General features: G+C 44.7%; 1 protein-coding gene across 4 annotated transcripts in view; it reads left to right on the top strand.

Annotated features, from left to right (window-relative positions):
• Nucleotides 1–2,557: 2,557 nt before the first annotated feature.
• The window catches only part of LOC149456718 (uncharacterized), a 147,384-nt gene continuing 131,264 nt past the window's right edge, over nt 2,558–18,677 (top strand). For all 4 annotated transcript variants that reach the window (XM_089684608.1, XM_089684607.1, XM_089684609.1 and 1 more), the window contains exons 1-2: nt 2,558–2,682; nt 18,607–18,666. In XM_089684608.1, coding sequence (XP_089540734.1) covers nt 18,622–18,666 — 45 coding nt within the window. In that variant the 5' untranslated portion in view covers nt 2,558–2,682; nt 18,607–18,621. The remainder of the gene's footprint in view (nt 2,683–18,606; nt 18,667–18,677) is intronic.

The raw sequence follows: 18,677 nt of genomic DNA, 5'->3' as shown, positions 1-18,677 counted from the left end.
TTTACATTCATTTTTTTCCCATCAATTTACATCCATTTTTCATTAGTTTACATCCCTTTTTTTTCAGCAGTTTACATCTGTTTTTCATCAGTTTACATCCATTTCTCATCAGTCTACATTCATTTTTTTCCCCATCAGTTTACATCCATTTTTCATTAGTTTACATCCATTTCTCATCAGTTTACATCGCTTGTTTTTTTCATCAATTCAAAGAATTCATTTATTCACTGAAGTTTTTTGATTGTTTTATATATTTTTGTACATTTAAGCACTTGTCACTTTGTTTTAGGCGATTAATCTCTAAATTTTGGGGATTCACAGTTATTTTGCACTAGTCTGTGTTTTATCCGTTGATCCCTGCTAGGGATTTTTGGGGGGTTGTCATTGATGTTATTTTGATTTTCCACCACACGGGGTTCAAATTTAGGACCAGTTTGTCATTTCACGTTGTTTGTATCCCATGTTTTTGTGGCACAAATTAGATCCTTACTGGATCAGATCACTGTAGATTTGTTTAATTAATTTATTAGCATATTTATCATTATTGTTTATATTTATGGTATATGATATTTTTATTTATTAGCGCTACACTAATTTAATTTCATTTGGGTGCAGAGTTGCATGACTGCACAATTGTCAGTTAAAGTAACGCAGCGCCTTGTCACAAAAACTGGCCTAGTCAGGAGGGGGATCCTCAGGAGGGGAAGTAATAAAGATGCCTCCCAGGTAGGACGATTGTTACATTGGTCCGGCTTGGTTCGATGTAGGTTTGTATGTTCCACACATAGGTAGCAGAGCATGTGGTATACTCATGCTGTAATGTTTGTGTTGGTTTGTGTCTGGGACCACGCATTCACTCCTGCACATATTGACATGGGGTTGCCTGCATGCAGTTTGGGTGGATGCAAGTGAAATAACAAAGGCAGCCTGCACACAGGACGGCTATCAGCGCCCATCTCAGCAAAGCCTTAGGGCTCGTTCACACTAGCTGTGGTGCCTGGAGAGCGATCAGCGCTGAGATCACTGAGGAAAGGAAAGCCAATAATCGACTTTCCTGTGACAGGGACATTTACACTGATAGTCACCAATAAACAGATAATCAGTGCTGCCTAATCATTGCCCCCTCATTAGTGCCTCTTCATAGTGCAGCCTCTTCAGTGCCGCCTCATCAGTGTCACCTCATCAGTGCCACCTCATCATTGTCACCTCATCAGTGCAGCCTCATCAGTGCAGCCTATCAGTGCCGCCTCATCAGCACAGCCTATCAGTACCGCCTCATCAGAGCAGCCTATTAGTGGCGCCTCATCAGTGCAGCCTATCAGTGCCACCTCATCGGTGCAGGCTCTTCAATGCCACCTCATCAGTGCAGCCTATCAGTGCCGCCTCTTTAGTACAGCCTCATCAGTACTGCCTCTTCAGTGCCGCCTTATCAGTGCAGACTATCAGTGCTGCCTCATCAATGCAGACTATCAGTGCCAGCTCATCAGTGCCACCTCATCAGTGCAGACTATCAGTGCCACTTAATCAGTGCCGTCTCATCAGTGCAGACTATCCGTGCCACTTCATCAGTGCCATCTCATCAGTGCCGCCTCATCAGTGCAGCCTCTTCAGTGCCGCCTCTTCTGTGCTGCCTCATCAATGCAGATTATCAGTGTCACCTCATCAGTGCTATCAGTGCTACTTCATCAGTGCCGCCTCATCAGTGCAGCCTCTTCGGTGCTGCCTCATCAGTGTAGCCTATCAGTCCTGCCTCATCAGTGCAGCCTCTTCAGTGCCACCTCATCAGTGCCACCTCATTAGTGCAGCCTCATCAGTGCTGCCTCTTCAGTGCAGCCTCATCAGTGCAGACTATCAGTGCCGTCTCATCAATGCAGACCATCAGTGCCACCTCATCAGTGCAGCCTCATAAGTGCCACCTTATCAGTGCCGCCTCTTCAGCGCCGTCTTATCGGTGCAGCCTCATTAGTGAAGGCTCTTCAATCCCACCTCATCAGTGCAGCCTATCAGTGCAGCCTCATCAGCGCAGCCTATAAGTGCCGCCTCATTGGTGCCGTCTCATCTGTGCAGCCTCATCAGTGAAGGCTCTTCAATGCCACCTCATCAGTGCCGCCTCATTCGTGGAGACTAGCAGTGCCGCCTCATCAGTGCAGACTAACAGTGCCATTCAAAGTGCGCCAGCACTGAAAACTGTCCTGGGCAGGAAGGGGTGAAGTGCCCGGTCTTGAAGGTGTTAATCAAGTTTATTGAAGAAAATTTTTTCATTGGTTGGCTGGAGTAACGTGATCTATACCTCTGCTCCTTCCCCGACTACACAGAGCCAGCTTGGGCTGCGATCAGTATCTGCAAACCCTCCCTGACAACACAGACCAATGAGCGCAGCTATGGATGCTCAGTGGGGACTCTCCTGTGTGAAGGATGCTGTCACCATGACAACCAGGGAATACCCCGCCGCCATTGCAGATGATGGCGGAAGCCATTCAGTACCATGGCCGGGGTTCTGTACAGTGGGCGGGGAAGGGGACCCGTGACATCACAGCTCAGCTGCTCCGCTGCTGATCCAATTCCAAGATGGCTGCCGCTGGGAGCTGAGCTGCAGGTTGTGGGCAGAGAGCGAGTGTGATGGCAGCGGACCCCCCATGTGTGAGCCGGACATGAGGCTGTAGTGGGGGCCCCGGGGCCCAGGTAAGGAGGGGGCGGGGTATAAGAGGGGTGGTGGCTGTATAAAAACTTGTTCAGGTGATACAGGTAGACTCAGGCCTGGGGGGGAGGGGAGGTGTAATAGATCCTCCTATAGACAGTCCTGAGTCAGCCTGAGGAACTACAACCACCAACGTGGCATGGCAGATGATTGGCCAATGGCTGTGCTACTACAAGTCCCAGCATGGCCTGACAGCCAGGAGCGGGCTGGGGAACTACAACCCCCAGCAGAGCGGAGGATTATGAGAGATGGGGCATTACAGATCTGTGTGTGGTGTGACAGCCAGAGGTGACCTTTACACAGCCTGAGGGACTACAGGTCCCAGCATGCCATGCCAACCCCCGACATTACAGGTGCAGTCTGGGGGTGTCATCCTGGAGGGGGATATAAAGTGCCTGCAAGGCCTGACAGCCAGATACACTGCAGGTGATGGTAGCCAGGAGCGGGCTGGGGAACTACAACCCCCAGCATGGCGGACGGAGCAGAGGATTATGGGAGACGGGGCGTTGCAGTTCCATGCATGGTGTGACAGCCAGAGTGGACTGCTATATAGTGAGGAACTACAGATCCCAGCATGCCATGACATCCCCTGACACTACAGGTCCATGCATGGCGTGACAGCCAGAGGTGGCCTTTATACAGTGAGGAACTACAGATCCCAGCATGCCATGACATCCCCTGACACTACAGGTCCATGCATGGCTTGACAGCCAGAGGTGACCTTTATACAGTGAGGAACTACAGATCCCAGCATGCCATGACATCCCCTGACACTACAGGTCCATGCATGGCGTGACAGCCAGAGGTGACCTTTATACAGTGAGGAACTACAGCTCCCAGCATGCCATGACATCCCCTGACACTAAAGGTCCAGGCTTAGGGGGCCAGCATGACATGACAGCCTGGGGTAACAGTGTCTAAAGAACTACAGATCCCAACATGCCATGATAATCCCTGACACTTCAGATCCATGCATGATATGACAGCCAGGGGTGAGCCTTAGCATACAATGTTTGAGGAACTACAATTCCCAGCATGCCATGACAACCTTTGGCACTACATGTCCAGGCTTGGGCTTTTGGCTTGGAGGGGGGATATTAAGTGTCAGCTTGGCATGACAGCCTGGGGTAACAGTGTCTGAGGAACTACAGATCTCAGCATGCCATGACAACCTGTCCTGACTTTAGATCCCAGTCTAGGACATACAGGTCCATGCTTGGTGTGACAGCCAGGGGTGAGCCTTAGTATACAATATTTAAGGAGCTACAACCCCCAGCATGCCATGACAACCCCTGGCACTACTTGTCCAGGCTTGAAGGTAGAATATAATATGTCAGCATGGCATGATAGCCTGGGGTAAGCCTCAGTTATGCAATATCTGAGGAACTACAGGTCCCAGCATCTCAGGACAGCCTGTGACTCCCAATGTCTTGGTTTGAGATCCCAGCCTGGAGGTACAGTACTTCTGAAGGTGGAACATTCCATCTCAGCAAAGTGTGACAGCCAAAGGTGACCTTTAATTGTACAATATCCAGGGAAGTACAGGTCCCAGTATGCTATGACAACCTGTCCTGACTTTAGGTCCATGCTTGGTGTGACAGCCAGGGGTAAGGCTTTGTATACAATGTTTCAGGAACTACAATCCCCAGCATGCCATGACAACCCCTGGCACTAGGGTTGCAGCAATACCCTTTTTTTTTTTTTTTTCATCGGCAAGCATGAGTACCGATACTTTTGATCAAGTTCTCGCCAATACCGAGTACCAATACTTTTGATCAAGTTCTCGCCAATACCGAGTACCAATACTTTTGATCAAGTTCTCGCCGATACTGAGTACCGATACTTTGTGGTGCGATTTGCGTCCATCGAAAATGGATGGGCACAAATTGCACTGCAAAGAATGGCATGCACTGCGCTTCCTGTCCGAATCACATGTGATTTCCCCACTGCCCCCAGCCCTGTCATAGTGACTTCAGCCTGGGTACACAAGGCAGTGGTGCGGGGAAACCACATGCGATACGTACAGATATCGCACTGCATTCCCGTTCAAATTGCATGCCATTCTTTGCAGCACGATTTGCGCACATTCATTTTTTATGGATACAAGTCGTATCACAAAGTATCGGTATCGGGAGCATCCCTACCTGACACTACGGGGTTTATTTACTAAAGCTGGAGAGTCCAAAATCAGACTCCCTTCTGCATAGAAACCAATCAGCTTCTAACCTCAGCTTGTTCAATGAAGCTTTGGCAATGAAACCTGGAAGCTGATTGGTTTCTATGCAGAAGGGAGTCTGATTTGGTAAATAAACCCCTACATGTCTACATGGCTTGGAGTGTCAGCTTGGAGGGGGGATATAAAGTGTCAGCATAGAATGACAGCCTGGGGTAAGCCTTAGTTATACAATGTCTGAGGAACTACAGGTCCCAGCATATGACAGCTTGTGACTCCCAGTGTCTTGGATTGCGATCCCAGCCTGGAGCTGCAGTACATCTGAAGGTGGAACATTCCGTCCCAGCAGTTATACAATGCCTGTTGAAGTACACGTTGGTCCCATCATATCCCATCCTTAGATGTTGTCACCCTGGTGCTGCTTCTGAAGGTCCCTGCATGGCATGACAGCCAGGAGTAAGGTTTAATTCTATGCTGTCTGGTGAACTATAGGTCCCAGCATGCCATGACAAACCGATGACCTATACCGAGCCTTGGGCTATCCACCTGGAGCTACACTGTGAATGTTGATTATAAAGCATGCAATGAAAGCCTGGGCTATGTCTAATTATACAACAGCTGAAGAACTACAGGTCCCAGCATGTCATGACAGCCTGTAGCTCGAGGTCTAACATTAAACTGATTTTAAGGCTCCATTCACACCTATGCAGTTTGATTTTTGTCTGTTATGCAGTGCTTTTTGCTGTTCGTTTTACATTTTTCTACATGCTTTTTTGACGCATTTTTACCACGTTTTGTTCAGGTTTTTTTTATAAGTGGATTTTTTTTTTGCAGGGCAGAATAAAAATGCAAAATGTGGCAAAAACCCACTACCATGCATTTCAGCAGATACTCCATGGAACTCCATTTTCTTTTAAAAAAGTCCCCGACCCTTTCCAAAAAATGCAGCAGCTCAAAAAGCATAGATGTGAACTTGTCCCATAGGAAACCATTTTAAATGGACTGTAGTGCGTCTCTGCAAAAAGCACTAAAAAACACAAAACGGAGCCTAAAGGTTTTTTTTTTTTCTGCTTTACAATAAAAAAATGTGCCCAAATTAATTTATAACCAAAAATTATAATTGAAAAAAAATTTTTTTACATTTTTATTTTTTTTATATTATTTGTTTTTTTTCTACATACTGTCACCCTAGCAGCACAGTGTCACCATGGTGACACTGTACTATTTGTGGGTGGGTGATATTTCTTTTTTACACTGCTTGCTTTTACACCCATAAAGACTGTAAAAACAATAATTTCTCCTCTCTGGCTGCATTCTTGCAGCCATTGAGAACTACTGTGATCTGTGATGGACACAGCTTGCTGTTATGAGTGGCCTTGTACCATGTGCCCTCTCTGATCATTCACAGATTTCACACGTAGTAAGCAATGATGTCAGAAGTGATATCTTGCTTACTACTCTGCATGTGATCACTGATTGGCCAATCAGTGATCACATGATCGGGACCTCGCACAGAGGTCCCGTACGATGATCGATGTTCCACTGTGTCCGGCGCACAGTCCATAATGGCGCCATTTATGAACGGCAGCCCGCCCCTGGACTGCCACCGTCCGACCATTTATATACAGCGGCCGGGCGGCAAGTGGTTAAGAAGAGATTTTGATAGGGAGTTGCTAACACCTGACAAACATTGGATTTACAAGCTGAACACTTCTAACCCTAAAGGGTTAAATGTTGAACTAGATCTCCAAGTGTTTTTGCATAATTAATACCTTGGTGTGTCTTACGGTCTGCAGATCTCTCTTTTTTCATTGGTAACATTTAAGTAATGCTAGTAATCATCTCCTGTTCCTCTTGGCTTACCATAAGCAGAACTAATTTATTTATCCTCTTGGTTGCTTTGAAGTGCACTGAGTTTTTGTATTGACCATTTTAAATGATTTGTGAATGGGTAAAATGGCAGCATATGATTGACATATATAGACGCAGCTTTGCCTGTTATAAATGAGTCTGCTAGCCAGTCTCCCATTGGTTCTGACGAAGCTGAATAAGATACGCCCATCGGCAAAACGCGTTGACGTCACACGTCACGTCACGGCTGTCCGCGCACATCCCTGAGTCCTTTGAATCGGCTTTGTAGGCTATCTGGATTGCAATTAGTGCCTTAACCACTTGCCGACCGCAGATAGCCGAATGACAGCTTCACTGCGGCTGGCCAGTTCTGGGAGGGGGTTATATGACGTCCTCCCAGAACGCGCTCTCTTGCACGCCCCCTGCAATCTCCGTGATCACTGTGTCCTACAGACACAGCTAATCACGTGGTATGGTAAAAGGCCAATCACAGCGGCCTTTTACCACGTGATCAGCCATGTCCATGATCACTGGGAAATGCAATTGCTGGTTATCGACTGCACTTTCCTCACGCTGTCAAAAGTTGTCAGAGGGGGGGATTGGCACTGATGATCGGTGCCTTGTTGATCGGTGCCCAGCAGTGCCATCCATCAGTGCTGCCAGTCAGTGCCCAGCAGTGCTGCCAGTCAGTTTCCAGCAGTGCCGCCAGTCAGTGTCCATCATCAGTGCCGCCTATCAGTGCAGCCTCTTCAACGCATATCAGTGAAGGAGAAAAATTACCTTTTTGCAAAATTTTATAATAGAAACAAAAAGGGTTATTTTTTTTTTTTATAGTGCAAAAAATAAAACACCCAGCAGTGAGTAAATACCACCAAAAGAAAGCTCTATTGTGTAAAACAAATGATAACAATTTCATATGGGTACAGTGTTGCATGACCGTGCAATTGTCATTCAAAGTGTGACAGCGCTGAAAGCGGAAAATTAGCCTGGACAGGAAAGGGGTATAAGTGCCCGGTAGGCAAGTGGTTAATCAGCACGATCTTGATACAGGCATTCACATGTAGAATATATCTAATATATGAACATTCAGTCTTTTTTCCTCCTGTGTATCTTTCCCAGCTGGGCTTCTATTTCCATGTAAGTAGAAGGGTACACTTGTTCTGCTGATGATTGGTCTATGCATTGATATTGCAGTTCTGTGTGATACATGTATCCCCACCACAATGTTTTTTGCTGTATGAGCAAAAGACTGAGTTGTTGTCTCTACTGAATTTTACATTGTATGGCCTAGCCATGATGTCTTTTTATTTTTTGGTTTTATGTTGTTTTTTGTCATATATTGAGGTGATGGCTATTTGCAGTCTTTACTCGATGTTTCACATTGCTACTTTGCTAATAAAAACATATCTTGATTACAAGTTGAGTATCGCATTGTCCTTTATGTAACTGCTTTTTCTTGTGAATTCCTTGGTTTTTTTTAAAGGCTAGAACCTCCGGCAGGTTTTTTTTTTTTTTTTTTGTGTGCCTCTGCTGCAGACTTTCCCTCTGAGGTGACACGGGACAGGCAGTGAAGGGTAATGGTGGCCATGCTTGCTTGGATATAGTTTTTGTTTTCCACTTGATTCCTCCTGATGGGAATAAAGGATCTATAGTTGACAACCCAAAGGATCCATAGGCAAAACCTTTGAGAAGTGGATTTCGAGCTAGAGTGGAAGATGCAATCATAGTTTATCAATCGTATCGGTTTCCAGCATGCAATCTTGATCGATTGAAAGACGATTGGATTAATGGCCACAGCATCTCGGTGCAAAGTGATAGATCATTCTCCGCTCTGACCGATTGACTCTGCTCTAAATCAGTCGTAAGGGAAAGTTATGGCTGTTCGATTGTTTGCCAGTTTGATCGTTTCGCACATGGATCGGATAATTATTATACAGTATTTATATAGCGCCAACAGTTCGCTCAGCGCTGTACATTACAATGGGAGGCAATACACGAGACAGTACAGTAACAATACAATGCGATGCACGAGGGGTTAGAGGGCCCTGCTCCTTGGAGCTTACAATCTAGGAGAATAAAATGAAGGTGTGTGTGGTGGCTATCTTACTCGTACACTGCGCTCATGCATTCTATTCTGTACGCAGCAAGCAATGGTCTGTGGTGCACCACCTTTCCACACATACAGGATGTCCACAGAACTGAGATGCCTGTGGCCAGCTGTGCCATAAACATTCATTGATTTAGAATAGCTGAAGGCGGTTTGCTCCGGCATTGCCACCACGGCCTCTTGTGGCTTCCATACTCGTGGCCATCCCAGTGGTATATGCTAACCAGAACAGCTGCTCCATTGGTCTGGTTGTGAGGACGCAGTACAGGGTGGTCCTCCTGCAGTGATTGGTGCGTTAGATGCAGTGCTGACAGGGGCATCTGCATGTTGTTATTTTTTCCAACTTTATTAGTTGATGTCTGAACTGAGCATGAAATATTTGAGAGGCATAGCTTTGGCAGGCACTACTGTAGTGTAGATGGCTATGGATCAAGTCCCTTATCACTGACTAGTGCTGGATGTCCCATAATACAGGGACCGGCATTTCTTGGATTATAGATACTAGAGCTGGAATGTAGACTTTTCTTTTTTCATATCAGTATTTACTTTTTGCAGACACACATTGTAAGGCACAGTGCCATGACCAGGAGTATTACCAAGGCCTAGTTTACACCAATGACTTTGGGGGGGTAGCTGTATGGGGGTATACACATGCTGCAATTGTTTGCATTGCGGTGTGGCAAAAATGATCCCCCATGTTATATTCGGTGGACAGTAACACCTGCTGAATGCAACCTGTTCAAGTGAATGGGGCCACACCGCAGTGCGGGGGTTTGGGGTAACATAATGCCTTCTCACTGCCTTTCAGACGCCCTCTGAAAAGCAATCAGACCACAGATCACACTTCAGAGGGCTTCCTCAACTGTTAAAAAGCTCTAAATGCTTACCACTGCAGGTATTATGTGTGCAATGTCTAAAGCTGTACATAAATAGATCCAATTTTTTTTTTTTAAATAAAAAAACAGATTCCTCCATCCAACACAATGAAGGTGGATGGAGGAATCCTCTCTGCTGTGCTATTGTACTGTGACAGGCAGGCTCCTCCTCTCTCAGAATACACTGATCAGCACTGCAGCTGATTGGCAGCAATGCTGATCAAAGCAGACTTTTCCAGCATTCCCATTCCAGAGAAGCTGATCATTAGGTCGACTTCTCTCTAGGGAGAATTTGTCTGGTCCTTACTGAACTGGATGAATTTCGATCCCTCTTCACCCAGCTTAAAACAGAACTTACCCTAAAGGGGAACTTCTGCTTTATGCTCTCCTCCCCCCTCTTTTGTTTTTTTTGGGGTGGGGGGTTGGCTGCCTGGATTTGACAGCTACCTGCTTGTACCTGTTTCAACTTCCAGTTAGATTGGTGTGCTGCATCCACCCCCCCCCCCCCAACTAAACAACCCCCCCGCAACCTTCTTGGACCCGTTCAGCATATGCTGCGGAGAACTGCTGAGATGTTTACTTTGTTTTTATTCCTATACCATAATTTTAACTGTGTGCTTTATGTATGTAATGTTTGATATCGTGCATTGGAGGTGTTTATTATTGTTCTGTTTTTCTTCTTTAGATACTAACTCTGGTGTTTGATTTGTGTATGTATATGTGTGTATGTATGTGTGTATGTATGTGTGTGTGTATATGTGTCTGCACTTCTTTATATGTTTTCCTCTCTCCAATCAACTTTTTAATCAAGGTACGCTGTTCTTCTGAACAATGTCTGGAACAACCCATTTTCCTCAGAATTTCAGAGAGAAATGCACTGTAACCAGCATGTACAACATTTGCTGCCTTCCTTCCTTATATAAGGGCAATAATTTCCACCTGTTTTTCAAAGAATGAATGACCTCACTAATAGAACTCCACACTGCTATTATTTTGAACATGCCCCTTTCAATTAGTGATTCAATTACACAGAATCAGAGCATGCATGTCATGACTGTTGGGTCTGTTGGATTTCTATTACTCTACTACACCTGCTAGTAAATTATTTGCCATGTAGAAATATCATTTCTACCAAAAACAGTGATTAGTGATGTCTGACTGCTATTATTTTGAACACAACTGTGTGTGTGTGTGTGCGTGTGTGTGTGTGTGTGTTTTTATATATATATATATATATATATATATATATATATATATATATATATATATATACACATATATAATTTTTTTTAATTCCAGGGTTTCCATTTTTGTTTAATTTGTTTTTTATTTGCACAGGTCTTCAGTGCTCCATACTAGTGTGTAAGGAGAACTAAACATGCACAAATACATTGGTACAGAAATAAATACTCCACACCATGTTAAAAATGTGTCACTCATACGGGTGCTTAGTTTGTGTGGGAATGTAGGAGGCCAGGAGAGTGTCATGGGTAGTTTAGGATTGCTACATTTGCTTTCTGGGTCACTAGTTCAGGCTAGGCTCACAGCTATGCAGGCTGCAGTTGATGCTTTTTTTCTGCTGCATTTTGTGGTGCAGTTTGTGGGGTTATTTTTGTTTTGCTTTTTACATGTGTTTTTAACGCGTTTTGCATTTTTGGGATGTGTTCATGTTGCTAGCAGGAGGTGTCTGTTGCAATGCAGGAAATGCACCGAAACTGCTTGTACATGCGTTTTGCATTCATTTTGGATGCATTTCTATGGAACCAAAAACAGAACCTGCTGCAGGCAACAAAAAAAAATTCCCTGATCCTTTCCAAAAGACGCTGCAGCTCAAAAGTGCACAGATGTGAACCAGACCCTATAGGAAATAATTCTAAATGGACTGCAGTGCGTTTCTGCAAAACGGAAAACTCACTGGAAACCGCAGAGATGCAAACCTAGCCTTAGACTTGGAGGTAGGTGGTCTATACAGTACCCTGTTGTCACTTGATTCTAATGAGCCGAGCTGTAGCTGAGCCATAGATGTCTTCCTTTAGGTTGTTGGAGATACAACAGCATGTACTATATAGTATTGTGTGTTAATATCACTTGACCAGTAGATGGCATGGTACACTAAGGTTACTAGTTGTGCATATGTGTAAAACTTGTTGGTTCTCTCTCTTCCTATTTCTCTCTTCCCTCCCTTCAAAACCAAGATGTCTGCTTAAATGTGCTTTGTATGTTTGCAACTTAAGCCACACAAGTAAAACCGTGTTCTGCCTCATCACAAGCTACCAGTGTCTTCTCTAACACATAACCAACATAGTTTCCAGTCACATGTATGTTTAGGGGCCAACTATGATATCCCACAGGAAACTCATTGTGATTTGTGAGAACAACCCCAAGTGGGAATCCCCATGAAGAGCAATGAGAGAGTGACGGCGCCCCCAGCTGTTCACCTGTTGTCAGACATGCAGCAGTTAGGCTACTTTTACACTGATCTGCCGCAAAAACGCATAGGCATTTTTACAGTGCTTTTGTCTTGCTTTCTGAGCATTTCTAAAGGACACGTGACTTAAAAACTGTACCAAAACGGCTTCCCGGAAGCGTTTTGTCAGGCGTTTTCCATTGATTTTAATGGGAAGAGGCATTTTTGGGCATTTTTTTTTTAAACTCCCCAAACATGCCTCAAAGATGCTGAAAAATAGGAGTTTTTACACCGCACCGCAAGCGCAACTCCTCAGTGTGAAAACATATCTAGATATACATTCACATACACAGGGAAGTGTTTTTTCTTGAGCTTTTCAGGCGCTTTTTTAGCACAAAAACTTCTCCGTGTGAAAATAGCCTTACCTGTGGATATTCGGAATGGGTGCAAACAGTTTGCGCTCATGTCCGATCATCCACAGGCAGTCATTGCTGCTCCACTTACATGTTTTGGGAGCTGTCGCCCTCGCATTGCTTTGTATGGGGCTTAGAGGAGTGGAAAACATGATACAGAATGATGGCATCAGTCAGGATCATCTAGGAGCCTCCAATTTCTAGGAGCCTCCAATTTTTGTATCTGTTTGCAGAAACTTGCTGATTTTTCCATAGAAAAAGAATGGGGTTGATTTACTAAAGGCAAATAGAGTATGTACTTTGTAAGTGCAGTTGCACTCTAGCTTCAGAAGTTAGTTACCCTAGGTTCACATCTGTGCGGGTGGTGCCGCTGCGGATCTGCAAGAAAATCCGTGTAGCCGCACCACCCGCACAGAGAATTGCGGACCCACAGGCGGGTGCCATTATTTCTAATGGCACGCCACCTGCACTGGAAAACACAACCGTACTGGGAACCGAGGTTCTTGTGCTGGCTGTGTTCTCCAAAGAAACGCAGGGACTTCTTTCCAAGCGCGTCACAGGCATGGGAGTCCATTCAAATTAATGGGCTCTCATGCCCGTGCAAAACGCGGCCCGCACAGCCGCATAGGTATGAACCGCGGGTAAATAAGGAGACTTTACATCATCCAATCATGTGCAAGCAAAAACATTTTTTTTTTTTTTTTGCATGTGATTGGGTATCCTTTGCAAAGTGAAGCTTCACCTCATTTAATAAGCTCTGGAACAACTGTACTTGCAAAGTGCACAGTCTACTTGCTTTTACTAAATTATTATTATTATACAGGATTTATATATATATAATTATTATTATACAGGATTTATATAGCGCCAACGGTTTGCTCAGCGCTTTACATTATAGTGGGAGACAATACAGTAACAATACAGTTCAATACAAGAGGGAGTTGAGGGCCCTGCTCCTCGGAGCTTACAATCTAGGAGGGAGGGGTGAGTGGTACAATAGGTGAAACTGTGGGGGATGGAGTGGTTGGAAGAGTAGAGTATTCCAGTATTAGCAGAGGGCGGGATAGGCTTCCCTGATAGGTTTTCAGTGATCGCCTGAAGCTAAGTAGAGTAGGTGATAGTCTAATAGATTGGGGTAGGGAGTTCCAGAGGATGGGTGACGCCCTGGAGAAGTCTTGGAGACGAGCATGGGAGGAGGAGATAAGGAAACTAGAGAGTAGGAGGTCTTGCGAGGAGCGGAGTGTACGGTTTGGGTGATATTTAGTAAATAAATCCCATAGTCTGCCCCAAAACTTTCATGTGAATGAAACCCAATGGCCGTCATTGACTGATTTGCTCAGACGCATGGTGAAATTCCAGCAGCAGTTGGAGGCTCCTAGATGATCCTGACTGATGCCATCATTCTGTATCATGTTTTCCACCCCTCTACATAGTAGAGCAGCAGGACACCGGATGAGCACAACCCACCCCTGGCACATAGGACCAGAATAGACGTGGTGGAAGTCCTTGCACTGGGGTGATGAGTATTATTCCGATAGAACAGGCTATTTCTATTCTCTCCCTCCTGATTGTAGGACAGCTGCAGAATAATCCTCAACCCACACAAGTCTTTTCAGCTGTCACTGTGGGAGACATGATGGAGCTAACAAATGAACAGAATTAGACTTGCATGACTTGCTTTGGTGGGCTGTACTGATTGCTGGCACTCCTAGACCTCAGCGAGGACAATGCACGGTCCCTGTAGTCACTGACCCATATATTTCACAGCGACATTGCTTTACGATACGTTATTTGTTGTAAGGCAGGAAATGCTGTGAAGCATTAGATGCAGCATTTGTACTGATGACAGCAGAACATTTATCAGGTCGCTGTCCCTGTGGATGGATGGCTGTGCTGTGACGTGTGTAGCATGCTAAGAGATTACAGGAGGAGGATACTGTTTCCTGTAGAGAACCGGCAGAACTAGTTCAGCCACGTTTTAGCACCACATTGTCCTTGCACTTTACATTTTAAAGAGGACCTGCTGCTTTGGAAATGTCTTCATCTGGTTGACGCAGAGTATAAAATTTTGCACCCTGGTTCACATATATGCAGCCGTGCGGGCCGCGTTTTGCATGGGCATGAGAGCCCATTCATTTGAATGGACTCCTGTCCATTCCGCAATCTGGTGCCCGCTGTGTCCTCCGGACATAGTGAAACACCAATTGTCGGACGGGACCTCCGTGCGAGGTCCCGATCATGTGATCACTGATTAGCCAATCAGTGATCACATGCAGAGTAGTAAGCAAGATGTCACTTGTGACATCATTCCTTACTACGTGTGAAATATGTGAATGATCACAGAGGTCACATGGTACAAGGCTATTCACAACAGCCTTGTACCATGTGACAAGCTGTGACTAATCACAGCTCACTCAGTAGTTCTCAATGGCTGCAAGAATGCAGTGCAGACAGAGAGGAGAAATGATTGCTTATTCATCCTTTATGGGTATAAAAGCAATCAGTGTAAAAAAAAAAAAAAAAAATCTTCATCACCCCCCACAAGTAGTAGTGTCACCATGGTGACACTGTACTGCTAGGGTGACAGTATGTAAAAAAAATAAATAATATAAAAAAAGTTTTAAAAAATTATAATTTTTGGTTAAAAACTAATTTGGGTTATTATTTTTTTTTTTACTAAAAATATAACGGAATAAATTTTGGCCACGATTTATGATGAAATAATATTTATTTGCAAAATTTTATAAGAAAAACACTTTTTTTCAAAATTTTTGGACTTTTTAATTTACATAGCAAAAAAAATAAAAATCCCAGTGGTGAATAAATACCACCAAAATAAAGCTTTATCTGTCTCAAAAAAATGCTAAAATATTAATATGGGTACAGTGTTGCATGACTGCGCAATTGTCATTCAAAGTGTGATAGCACTGAAAGCTGAAAATTGGCCTGGACAGGAATGGGGTGAAAGTGTCCGGACAGGAAGTGGTTAATGTCATGTGGCTGCATCCCATTGTTCTATTGGTTGTTTGGCTTGGGAGCAAACTATTATGGGATGTATGTGTTTGTGTATTAGGTTAGTGGGGGGGGGGTGTCTCCAGCAGCCCACCCTCCTGATGGGACTGTCTCCTGGTGTGAAGTTTGAATACCTGTGTGTCTCTTGTTACTAAATGTAGATTTCCCCACCCTGTGTCATTATGCAGGGAGGGAGGATTGTCCCCTAAGTGTATATTATTATTATTATACAGTATTTATAAAGCGCCAATAGTTCGCTCAGCGCTGTACATTACAAAGGGGGACAGAACATGTGACAGAACAATAACAATACAATGCAGAACATGAGGGGATCGAGGGCCCTATATATCTTGTATCTGTGTTCAAATAAAGTAGTCTACTCTGGTTTACTTCAAGATTGGTGTCGTCTAGTCTTGTATGGTCGGCTGTGGTGTCTGTTGTCGGTGTTCGGACGGGGAAGCGGTATTCTAACGGAAGTACTCAAGCACAGTCTGGGTCGGTTCCGTTACACCTGGTCTTTAAGTGCTTCATCAAAAGGATAGGTGTTTGATGTCCTGCTGTTTAATAGCTAAGCAGTCACAGCCTAAGTAGAAAAGCCTGTCCCCTGCCAGCATACTGGAAAGTGGATAATATAGTGATCTCTCTGCAGAGGTCTAACACACTTATAGAGCGCAAAAAAATCTGAACGCATTGATGTGTAAAGGTCCTTTAACAGTCGTGATCTCTAGCAGTCTGATGTAATGCGTCTCCAGTCTATGACTGACTCCCATATTCAGAAAGTTGGCCACCATTTAGTCTCATGATCTCCGCTGAGGGTTAGCCTGTCTGAACACAGATTACACTTTATTCAGAGAAATCATGTGCCCAAATACAAAGGCTTTTGGTTGCATAATCAGCAATTTGGTGCGAGTGGGGAGGGGGGGTTGGGGTGGGGGGGACGCGAGTAGGGGGGACTGGCGGTGTGTATTATTCAGGTGCATATTTCTGCTCTTGTATTTCTCTTTATTTCATCCTCGGAAGATGGGGATTCTGTGAGTGTAATTCTATATAAAGGTCACATATGGTCTAGTTTATTGAAATGAGTGGATGAAGAAATTTCTGCCCATATCAAGTAATCCTGTTCTCTCATTCTGCACTGACAAGGAGAATATGGTTGCCGAGGGCAACAGAAACATTTTTTTTTAATTCTGGCACATTGATCAATATAGCTTGTTGTATACTGTTGATGTAGATTTGTGCAATTTAGAATAATTGCTGTCAATATATTCAGAGCACTTTCCTTATTTCATAATGAAAAATTGCCCCAGGCATCGCTGACAGGATTGATCCTTTTATCCCCTGCGGTGTAATTATTTGCGGCATCTGATTGGAGGAGGCGGGTATTTATTTCCAGATAGTGAGCGATGAGCACAGAGATTACACATTGACACCACCCGTTCCTGAGATATTCTGGTGATAAAACCTGTACACAGGAGATAATGACATGTTTGGCAGGGGGTGAAGAGCAGATAGACATTATTTAACTAATATGGTATTTATTCTGTCAATCTTTAAACTGACGTTGGAAGGTAATGCCGCCCCATGCCATGTCACCTGCAGGAAGGCTGGCTGGGTTTTTAGGAGATGATGTTGGAAATGCAGAGATTTCTTTGGAGTGAATGGTTGGGTGGTCACAGGGACGCCATTTACCTGCACACATGCATGAAACATATTTCCAAACATGGAAATATGGCGTTTGGGAAACTATACACGCATGCGTGGGTAATCACTGAATCAAACAAGCATTGGCGTTTACAAGAGTATGACCAGGTATAGTCATTCCATCATATGGCCGGCTGTAAGGACAACCATGGCTCCCTGGGTGTGGGAAAGCAGCCAGATTTTTACGCCTAGCTTTTTCGCATGCCTCTCACTGTCCATGTGCAAAACGTATGCAGACTTATTATATTTCTTTTGCATATCAATATTACCAAATCACACTATTTTAGTAAAAAAGTATCTCCGGCTTCTCATAAAAAAAATCACTGTTCTCAGACTCCCTCATGTGACCTGTAAGGATCCATTTGACTTTAAATAAGCACCCTTGGATCCATTCACTCTGAGCTCTTTAAAATCCACCCAAAGGGGTCAGAAATGTTGATTTAGTGCATGTGTGTGAGAGAGACATCATTATGACCAGGTCGGTGTTTATGCTGCTTAGTTGGGGTTTAACTTAGGGGGTTCAGCCAGGGCCGTGGTTACGGGGGTCCAGGCCAGCAGAGGGCCCAGGCAGCTGGGTGAATCGAATGTGGGCAGGAAGGGTGATCAACACAACGGGGGTAATTACTGGAACTGATCCCCTGTGTGGCTCTCTCTGCAACAGCTGAAAGCTGGCGTCTTCTTCTCTCCCTCCCGCAGGCTGTCAGCTGCTGCAGAGAGACCCATACAGGGGATCGGTTCCAGTAATCCCATCACCCTCCCTGTGCACCATACATTTCCCCCTGCTGCTCAGGCCCCCCTGTATGTCCCCGTCTCTGCAGTTCTGCCTCCTTCCCTCCTCTCCTTCCCACCGGCAACTGCAAGCACACATTTGGATCCTTCAGGATGGAGAGTGGGGGAAGGATCCGGTAAATATGTCACGTTTTTATCAGCTCTTTCTTTTCCTGAATGAACACAACGAGTACCAATTACTTACTGTGTTCATTCATAACTGAAGCATAGTAAACTGTTGTTTTTTTCCTCCGAAGAGGCCCTGTCAGGTTGGCTGTATTGGGCCCCATGGTTTCTAACAGCTGCCCTGGGTACAGCGTTCTGATTGAGCTGCCTGCCCATTCAAATGCAGGACAGGTGTCAGCACGGACCATGGGTTTAGTTGCTATGTCTATTGAATATGCCTAAAGGTAAACCCCATTTTAAACATCTCTCTGTTCTGTGCACCACGTATGGCTGTACTGTGCATTAATGTTCTCCCTTACCTCAATGCTGGCCTTTATTAAGAAAAACATCAATTGTATGGAGAACACTTACCTTTCTTGCCGTTCTTTAATGACAAGCCAGCAGTGTATTGATAGTTTGTGTTTTTCTTTTGCAGTGCCCATCTGACATCATGTGGAATTGGTACTCTGGGGATGGGGTGCAGCCCTCTGCAGCAGTAAGTGAATA

This window comes from Staurois parvus, unplaced genomic scaffold, assembly GCF_062004578.1.
Source record: "Staurois parvus isolate SC_StPar_1 unplaced genomic scaffold, SC_StPar_1.0 ptg000350l, whole genome shotgun sequence".
NCBI lineage: Eukaryota > Metazoa > Chordata > Amphibia > Anura > Ranidae > Staurois > Staurois parvus.
Note: the sequence above shows the minus strand (reverse complement) of the source record. Positions and strands in the feature narration are given on the sequence as shown.